At 44.1% G+C, this 10,481-nt stretch overlaps 1 protein-coding gene across 1 annotated transcript in view; it reads right to left on the reverse strand.

Moving 5' to 3' along the window:
• Positions 1 to 10,481, reverse strand: part of greb1 (growth regulating estrogen receptor binding 1) — a 55,052-nt gene that overhangs the window by 11,742 nt on the left and 32,829 nt on the right. Inside the window, 9 exon segments of the mRNA XM_070443277.1 lie at positions 13 to 26; positions 193 to 421; positions 499 to 614; positions 3,963 to 4,317; positions 6,406 to 6,542; positions 6,659 to 6,848; positions 6,943 to 7,123; positions 7,549 to 7,746; positions 8,034 to 8,231. Of these exon segments, the coding sequence (XP_070299378.1) occupies positions 13 to 26; positions 193 to 421; positions 499 to 614; positions 3,963 to 4,317; positions 6,406 to 6,542; positions 6,659 to 6,848; positions 6,943 to 7,123; positions 7,549 to 7,746; positions 8,034 to 8,231 (1,618 nt within the window).

Raw genomic sequence — 10,481 nt, forward strand, 5'->3', positions numbered from 1 at the left:
AGAGAAGAACACAGAGGTGAGTTATACTGTTGATATAGAGAAGAACACAGAGGTGAGTTATACTGTTGATATAGAGAAGAACACAGGTGAGTTATACTGTTGATATATAAACAGTCAAATGTGTTGTTAAGTGTTAGAAACACCTGATATTGTCTCATTTAATTGCTAGAATTTAGTTGTATTTAATTTAACTGAACATCTCTCACTGTTCTCTCCCCCCTCCTCCTCGTTGTCGGTGCTGTTGAGTTTGTCTGAGTCGCTCTCTGATAGGTCACTGCCCAGGCCGGGGGCGTGGCCGTGGGATTGTGACCCCTGGGACTCCACCCTCACCAGGTAGGCCGCCAATCCTAGCTCCTGCTCCAATGCCGTGCGCTGCAGGTAGGAGGAGCTTATCACACGCAGATCACAGTACTTCAGTGATCTGGTCGGAGGAGAGAGAAAATACATCAATCAACCAATCCAATGTGTGCGTATGTGTGTGCTTGCGTGCGTGTGTACCTGGGTAGGGACTCTCCCAGGGGGTCTGCCCCAGAGAGGATGAGGATACAGGGGAGAGCCTCTAGCTCCAGGTAGGTACGGGGAACCCAGTCTGTCTCCTGGATCTTCAGCCATGTCTGGACACACACACACACACACACACACACACACACACACACACACACACACACACACACACACTTTAACCAGGTGCTAGAACAACAACAGATCAAATAATATAGGAAATTCCGCCCATTCACATTGACTGACATTCCCACCAACCAGTCCCATCCGCTTCCTGTTGCAGAGGCAGGACTTCTGTCACACCCACTGACTCTTTAAATTGACTCACCTGAAGGCAATCAGTGGCTACCTAATGGACTGGAAGCATGACCAGGGAATGTGTAGCGTTAGAATGTTTGATTCGTAATGTATAGCTCTTCAACCTTGGTGTTTACCTGGAAGTTTTATTTAAAAAAGATATATGTGTTACCATCCCACCTATATTCATGGTAGCCCATACCAACACCAGCAATCCAACCGAATATAGTCTTTTCAGCCTACCAGTTTTTACATGGTCCTTCAAGCCGGATCAGGCTATCGCGGTGGAAATGGAGAACAGATCACCAGCCGACAGAGCGCTCACCTTCCGGGAGAAAATTAGGGCAATAAAGGGGAAAATCGAGTGTATGGACAACAAGAGATGTCCAGCCTACCAACAACCGTATAACCTGCCTCTACCCAGTCCCCACTTATGCCAGTCCCTCTCCAAGTCCCTTATCAAAAAAGTTCCCAGTCCCAAATTCTACCTCCCTTATTCCCAGGATCCGGTATTGTACCTTCTGCAATCCCAGATCCTAAGTCATTCCCATGTTGTCAGGTCTGCACCAGTCCGAGTCCAAGCGACCAGCCTGCTCCCCAAGAACACCCTGGCTTCCATTGTGCCCACGAGTCCATTCCAGTGGCCATTCAACCGCATCAGTGTTCTGCTCCGCCCCCCTCCAGAGCAACTTCCTGTGGTATTCCATGGGCGTTACCCAAGCTATTCCACCACCTGCTGATGGGTGGCTCCGAGACCATCTTCCTACCCCTACAGCCCCCCAACCACTTACAGTAGCACACTTAATGGACATCTGTTCCTGTAATTAAAATATGTAGCATATTTAAGGTGGTTCTGCCCACTCATATTGACTGACTTTCCCACCAACCAATCCCATCCACTTCCTGTCCCAGAGGCAGATCTTCTGCCACACCCACTCAACCTTTAAATGTTTGTCACTAGTTATCACAGCCACAAAGTTAGAATTGGCTATATACACTGTAAAAATCCATGAAAACAAACGTTTGATTTTTGGTTTTAATTTCAGGTTAGGGTTAGGCATATGGTTAACAGTGTGGTCAGATGGAAATTTCAAAGAAATTCTACTTCATATTCATCATCTCAAGCACCAACCCAACATCATAGCCGTGCAGTATTACTCCCTATTCAACCTGACAGCGCTTGAGAGGATCTGCAGAGAATAATGGGAGAAACTCCTCAAATACAGGTGTGCCAAGCTTATACCCAAGAAGACTCGATACTGTAATCGCTGCCAAAGTTGCTTCAACAAAGTCCTTAGTAAAGGGTCTTAATACTTATGTAAATGTGATATTAAATTTATTTATTGTCACGTTCTGACCTTAGTTCCTTTTTTATGTCTTTGTGTTAGTTTGGTTGGAGCGTGAGTTGGGGTGGTTAGTCTATGTTCTTTTTTCTATGTTATTGTATTTCTGTGTTTGGCCTGGTATGGTTCTCAATCAGAGGCAGCTGTCGATCATTCTCTGATTGAGAATCATACTTAGGTAGCCTGTTTTCCCCATTTTGGTTGTGTGTGTTTATTTTCCGTTTCAGTGTTTGCGCCATACGCGACTTTCGGTTTTCATTTATTCTCTTGTTCTGTTTTTGTATTTTGTATTCATTCTCGATTAAACGATATTATGGATACATACCACGTTGCATTTTGGTCCTCCTCTCCTTCCACCAACGAAAGCCTTTACATTTATATGGTATACATTTGATACTGTAATCGCTGCCAGTTGCTTCAACAAAGTACTGAGTAAAGGGTCTTAATACTTATGTAAATGTGATATTAAATGTATTTATATTGTATACATTTGCAAAAATAAAAAAATAAACAGTTTTTGCTTTGGCATTGTGGGGTATTGTGTGTAGATTGATGAGGGGGAAAAACGATTTAATCCAATTTAGAATAAGGCTGTAACTTAACAAAATGTGGAAAAAGTCATGTGGTCTGAATACTTCCTGTGAAAATGGCACATTTCTATGTTATGTAGAAAAAAAGATAGTGTAGTGTTTCCAATGACATCATCAACCAATTAGTAGACAATTAGTAGGCAATGCCAACTCACAATTGGTCAATCACACGACGCACACCGATGATGTCATTGGAAACACTTATTTTCCTATATTTTTTACTACAAAACATAGAAACATGCCATTATCACACATGTTGATGTTGGGGTGGTGCTGGAGATGATGAATATGAAGTTGAACAATTGTGAAGTTTCCCTTTAAGATTAGGGTTCAAATCAGATTTCAAGAAGATCAAATATTATAAATATTATAAATAGGTGGGGTTTAGACATAATTATGACTTTGTGGCTGTGGTAACTAGTGACGATCCCTTTAAAATGGACTCACCTGAAGGCAATCAGTGGCTACCTAATGGACCGGAAGAATGACTAGGGAAATGTGTAGAGATAGTCGAATGTTAGATATGTTGGCGTTTACCTGGATGTTTTATTGAACAGAAAAAACATCTGTTACCATCCCACCTACAGTACCAGTCAAACTTTCATTCAAGGGTTTTTCTTTATTTTTACTATTTTCTACATTGTAGAATAATAGTGAAGACATCAAAAGTATGAAATAACACATATGGAATCATGTAGTAACCAAAAAAAGTGTTAAACAAATCAAAATATATGTTATATTTGAGATTCTTTAAAGAAGCCAACCTTTGCCTTGATGACAGCTTTGCACACTCTTGGCATTCTCTCAACCAGAAATAAAGAAAAACCCTGGAATGAGTAGGTGTGTCCAAACTTTTGACTGGTACTGTATATTCCCTTAACCATTTCACCGGGTTAGCCCTTTTAATCTGTACTCCTGCCCCTGTGTTCTTAATAACAGCACACCACCATGGTAGCCCATACCAACACCAGCAATCCAACCTAATATAGTCTTTTCATCCTACCAGTTTTTACAAATAATGTTATAATATATGTAACCTTCCCCAAATTGAGATTTTTTATCTGTCATGTTGCTAACCAGGATCTGTATGTATCAAGTGTCTCAGATTAGAGACCTGATCCAGGATCAGGTCCCTGTCCATGTAATCTTATTAATTGTGATCTAAAAGCCAACGGCACACTGATCTTAAATCAGAACTCTTCATCCAGTTGTCCAGTGGTTTATCCCCTACCTTGATGCGCTCAGTGAAGCTCTGTCCTATGCTGAGGGCTTGGCTGGGGTTTCCCAGGATGATCTCAAAGCGCTCCCCCAGCCCCAGTCTCTGTCTGACCCACGCCAGCCGCTGGTGAGCCCACCCTGCCAGAGCCAATGAGGGGATCCGTAGCAGCACCATGTGACCGTGGTGGGTGGGGCATCGCTGGGCGGAGCTGAGCAGACTCTGGACAATCTCCAGCGTCTCGACGGAGGTGTGTTTATGTATGCTCCGCCCCCCTGAGCCAGGCCGACCTGACACGGCCATCAGAGCCACACAGTAGTGCTGGACCAGAACCTGAGTCCGGATCACTGCACTGTGTAGCTTGGGGAACCTGGGACAGGGGATTGATACATTTTGTTATTTGCTACATTCTTGTGTCATTTTGATAAATCAAATGTGATTCTCTCAGTGATGTAGTCGAGTCACTAAACCTTGAGTCCGAGTTGAGTCCCAAGTACCCTGTGCTCGAGACCAAGTCTGTGTCACCAATGGGGCGGCAGGTAGCCTAGTGGTTAGAGCATTGGGCCAGTAACTGAAAGGTTGCTGGATCGAATCCCAAGCTGACAAGGTAAAAATCTGTTGTTCTGCCCTGAACAAGGCAGTTAACCCACTGTTCCCCAGTAGGCTGTCATTGTAAATACGAATTTGTTCTTAACTGACTTGCCAAGTTAAATAAGTGGTCGAGTCCCAGTGCTTGAGTCCTGGTCGTGTTGGATTCACAGGTTCACATTAACTCAAAATAAAGTTATTTACCCAGTTAGATATAGTATAGCATAGTGGCAAGAGGATTTATTTAGTCAATAAATTGTTTGCTATCCCCTTTCTATTTTTTCTGTGCCACCAAATGTTTGCATTCGGGTATAGGCTACTGGTAAAGTTACCAGGTTGTTAGCTAGCTAGCTAGCTAATTAGGTAAATTGGCTGAACAAATTTTAGCCTAAACAAATGGTTAGCGGTACAGTCCGCAAGTCACCTACTTTTAGAACGGCCTGCGATATGGTTTATGCATGTAAAATGTGGCCCGCCAATGTATGCTAGAAAGGAAAAAAATGTAGCATCGGTCATATGGGTCCTAACTTTTTGAATGGTGAGAAACAAGCCGTACTGTCTGTAGAAAAGAGGGAGACTTGTCAGAACCTGGCTATGGGACGCAGTGGGGAAAGTGGAAGGGAGCGAGAAGACAAATTCAAATACAGCCTACTTTCTATACTCAAAGGGGAGATGGACAAAAAAAAGCGAGACCGTTGTTTTACTCATGAACTCAATGCTATCGTGTCTTGTGTTTCTGAACGTTTTACTGCAGTGGGCTAAAACAGGGTCACACAGAGTGTTTCTTGGTAGTCTTAAACAAATCTACGTCGAAACAAAAGTATAGACCTCACACACACGTTTATGGGCTTAGAAAAGAAGACAGCATGTCAGATATAGACTTAATGTATACAATGTTGAGTTTGCATCCCAATACTACACTTTATATACATCACAAAAGACTGAAATATAACAAAACTGTTTGACATAGAAACACAACATTTTCGTCAATTAAAAACAATTATTAATAACTTCCACCCATGAGGCCAAAGAGGACGCTTTTGGTCATTGGCTGCAGGGTAGCTAACTAGAAGGCTGGTGACTGGTTAGCTACAGGGAAGCAAGAGAGTCACCTGAGCAATGTGCAATGGTCGGAGGCGGAGCCTGCCTGCCTGTCTGCCCTTACTCATCGCTTGCTCCCCCGCAGCTCACCAGCTGATGTAGGCTGTGTGCCGGCCGGATGTGGCTTGTCCCTCCCACTGCGGAACAGGACAAGACCCTCGCTGCGCTGCGCATCTAGTGCTGCTAATATTCTGCTTATCATAGCCTATCCAGTCCAAGTGCAAATACAAGTCACGAGAAGGCGAGGCCAGGTCGGAGTCACAATCAGGAAAATCCTGGACTCGAGTACTACAACACTGGCGTCTCCATTTACTGTATATTTGCATTTACAGTTAATTGTGTGTATTTTCTGTACCTGTGTGATTGTGTGTGAGCATGCATGTGTGTTTGTGTGTGTGTGTGTACAGTATGTATGATGAGTGTGTGTGTGTCTGTACAGTATGCATGATGAGTCTGTGTGTGTGTGTACAGTATGCATGATGAGTCTGTGTGTGTACAGTATGTATGATGAGTCTGTGTGTGTGTGTGTGTGTGTACAGTATGCAGATGAGTCGTGTTGTGTGTACAGTTGCTGATAGTCTGCTGTGTGTACAGTATGTATGATGAGTCTGGTTGTTCTGTGTTTGTGTGTGTGTGTATGATGAGTGTGTGTTTGTACAGTATGCATGATGAGTGTGTGTGTGTACAGTATGCATGATGAGTGTGTGTGTGTACAGTATGCATGATGAGTGTGTGTGTGTACAGTATGTATGATGAGTGTGTGTGTTACCTCTCCTCCAGGACAGAGGCCATGCTTTCGAAGGAACTGTCGTAGCGGAGGAGAGGCAGACCGCTGCCTGAACGAGTCGAGTCCAGCAGCTCAGACACACCAAAGTACCGCGTCTTCTCATGGTACAGATCCATGTCCTGACACACACACACACACACAGCTTGAGACAACAGTGTGTGTCTGTTTGTGACTGTGTGTGTGTGTGTCTGTGTCAGTCTGTGTGTGTGTGTGTGTGTGTGTGTGAATATCTTACGTTATTGAAAGCAGAGGGCCAGTGTATCTCGTTGTAAGGGCTGATACGTGTGTGTTGTGTCTGCAGGGCAAAGGGGAATGAGGTGACGTGGAGAGTCAGGATGTTGGTGGCATCTCTGATCTGAAGGGAGTTGAGCAGGCTGTCCACCAACCCACCGCCGGAGTCACCACCGCTGGCACCGTACGGCCCACTGGGAGACAGGGAGTATATATACTGTACGGTATGGTCACGTTATAAACACGCAGACACACGCAAGCAAAAAAAGCACACAAACGCACACACACCTGCTGATGTCCCAGTGTGCGTGGTCGTGGACCAGGATGTAGAGTGTGTTAGAGTTCCTGTGTGCTTCCTGTATGAGGTCATCAATGCGCGCCCTCGCCTCCTGGTCCATCTTGACCACGTAGTGCTCAGCTTCTCTCTGAGACAGACACTCCTGCTCCAACCCCAGCTGCTGGAGGACACCTACACGCACAGAGAGGGATTAAGCACACACAAAAGCTCGGACGCACACGTGCACATACACACGTGCACATACACACACACACACAACACCAATTTGTTTCAGTTGAAGGTTTGAGTAAAGCAAGTGAACACGTTTCTCAAGAATTCTACAATACACCAGCACGGGGCTCTATACAACACAGACATCGGCTAGAGGAGGACGAGACCTGAAGACAACTTCCTGGAAGACACCTCAGAGGGATTGAGGTGAAGGAGGGAAGGAGGAGAAAGGGGAGGGGCAGAGGAGGGGAAGATGAAGAGGAGAGTATGTTGAACTGTGAGATGAAAGTGGAGGAGAAAGACGAAGAGAAAGAGGAGCGGGAGAAGGAAGAAGAGGAGGAGGAAGAAGAGGAGGAAGAATAGGAGGAAGAGAGGAGGGATCTTACCTGAGTTCCAGAGATGCAGTACAGTCTGTTGGAAGGTGACCTCAGAAGGGGGGACACAGATGAGGAAGTCGACCCTGTCGAAGGAGCCCAGGTCCAGGTTCTGAGTGCTGGAGTCAGCGATGGCACACACATGGGACAGCAGCTTCCTGGCTACCGCCAACTGGATGGGCCGCACCTCCCGCCACTCCACACAGTACTCTACACACACACGGAAACAAATACACGTTAGATGCAAATGTACACACACACACACATGGAAACACACATTTTAGACACCACACAAATTTATAAACACAATGTACACACACACGCACAGATTTTGGACAGACTACACATATCATGTACAAAGTCATAAACTCAACACACATACACACAACACGTATTACAAACACATCTTGCCACTTCACATGAAATTCTACAGCATGTAGCTTGGTCAAACTACACACAATTCATGATGTTCTCTCCACACAGATTGCATTTCTCACCTGAGCAGGAGTCCTTGTGGCTCTCAGCTCTGTCTTTGGGGTTGTCTGTGGCTGGCTCTTTGGGGCTGCATGTAGCTCTGTCCGTCTGTCTGTCTCTAGGGCTGCTGTCTCCTGTGGACTCCTGACTGCTGGACAGAGGGGGCGGATGGCTCCTGCTCTCCCTAGCAACACTCCCCAGCAACACATCTACATCACCATCTGACACACACATACAATATGGTGAGATACATACAGTTGAAGTCGGAAGTTTACATACACCTTAGCCAAATACATTTAAACTCAGTTTCACAATTCCTGACGTTTAATCCTAGTAAAAATCCCCTGTCCTATGTCAGTTAGGATCACCACTTTATTTTAAGAATGTGAAATGTCAGAATAATAGTAGAGAGAATGATTTATTTCAGCTTTCATTTCTTTCATCACATTCCCAGTGGGTCAGAAGTTTACATACACTCAATTAGTATTTGGTAGCATTGCCTTTAAATTATTTAACTTGGGTCAAACATTTCGGGTAGCCTTCCAAAAGTTTCCCACAATAAGTTGGATGAATTTGGGCCATTCCTCCTGACGGTGTAACGGCTGTCGTAGTCGTTCTCCTCCTCAGACGAGGAGGAGCATGGATCGGACCAAGATGCAGAGTAGTTAGTGTTCATATTTTAATGAAAAATCAACAAAACACTTCAAAATACAAAACCAACAAACGTGACAAACCCGAAACAGTCCTGTGTGGCTCAAACACAGTCACAGGAACAAACATCCACCAAACACAAGTGAAACCCAGGCTGCCTAAGTATGATTCTCAATCAGGGACAACGATTGACAGCTGTCTCTGATTGAGAATCATACCAGGCCGAACACCAAATCCCAACATAGAAAATCAACCATAGACCAACCCACCCAACTCACGCCCTGACCAACTAAAATAAATACAAGACAAAGGAAAACAGGTCAGGAACGTGACAGACGGAGCTGGTGTAACCCACAAATTGTCTATAGGATTGAGATCAGGACTTTGTGACGGCCATTTCAATACCTTGACTTTGTTGTCCTTAAGCCATTTTGCCACAACTTTGGAAGTATGCTTGGGGTCATTGTCCATTAAGAAGACCCATTTGCGACCAAGCTTTAACTTCCTGACTGATGTCTTGAGATGTTGCTTCAATATATCCACACTTTTCCTCCTCATGATGCCATCTATTTTGTCAATTGCACCAGTCCCTCCTGCAGCAAAGCACCCCCACAGCATGATGCTGCCACCACTGTGCTTCACGTTTGGGATGGTGTTCTTCGGCTTGCAAGCATCCCCCTTTTCCCTACAAACATAACGATGGTCATTATGGCCAAACAGTTCTATTTCTGTTTCATCAGACCAGAGGACATTTCTCCAAAAAGTACAATCTTTGTCCCCATGTGCAGTTGCAAACCGTAGTCTGGCTTTTTTATGGCGGTTTTGGAGCAGTGGCTTCTTCCTTGCTGAGCGGATTTTCAGGTTATGTCGATATAGGACTCGTTTAACTGTGGATATAGATACTTTTGTACCTGTTTCCTCCAGCATCTTCACAAGGTCCTTTGCTGTTGTTCTGGGAATGATTTTCACTTTTCGTAACAAAGTACGTTCATCTCCAGGAGACAGAACGCGTCTCCTTCCTGAGCGGTATGACAGCTGTGTGGTCCCATGGTGTTTATACTTGCGTACTATTGTTTGTACAAATGAACGTGGTACTTTCAGGCGTTTGGAAATTGCTCCCAAGGATGAACCAGACTTGTGGAGGTCTACAATTATTTTTCTGAGGTCTTGGCTGATTTCTTTTGATTTTCCCATGATGTCAAGCAAAGAGGCACTGAGTTTGAAGGTAGGCCTTGAAATACATCCACAGGTACACCTCCAATTGACTCAAATGATGTCAATTAGCCTATAGAACTTGGAATTTTCCAAGCACAGTCAACTTAGTGTATGTAAACTTCTGACCCACTTGAATTGGAATAATTTGTCTGTAAACAATTGTTGGAAAAATGACTTTGTCATGCACAAAGTAGATGTCCTAACCGACTTGCCAAAACTATAGTTTGTTAAAAAGAAATTTGTGATGGTTGAAAAACGAGTTTTAATGACTCCAACATAAGTGTATGTAAACTTCCGACTTCAACTGTACATACAGTAAACAGTGTACAGTGTAAATCCCTCAGAGCACTTAGAAAATATGTATATGAAACCAATCCATAAATTTAAGATGGGTAACCCCCCCCCCCCCACACACACACACACACACACACTTTCTCAGCATCCAGGTGGGTTGTGTACAGATGTCATTTGATCACAGTTTTGTCGATGAGAAGCAGGAAATGCACATTTCAGACTTGATCTTCCCTTATGTAAAATGTATTAACCCCTACAAAAAATGAATTCCAACAATTCTAATCCACATAATAATTCTAATTTATCTCTCT

The sequence above is a fragment of the Salvelinus sp. IW2-2015 genome, linkage group LG4q.2 (assembly GCF_002910315.2).
Source record: "Salvelinus sp. IW2-2015 linkage group LG4q.2, ASM291031v2, whole genome shotgun sequence".
Taxonomy (NCBI): Eukaryota; Metazoa; Chordata; class Actinopteri; order Salmoniformes; family Salmonidae; genus Salvelinus; species Salvelinus sp. IW2-2015.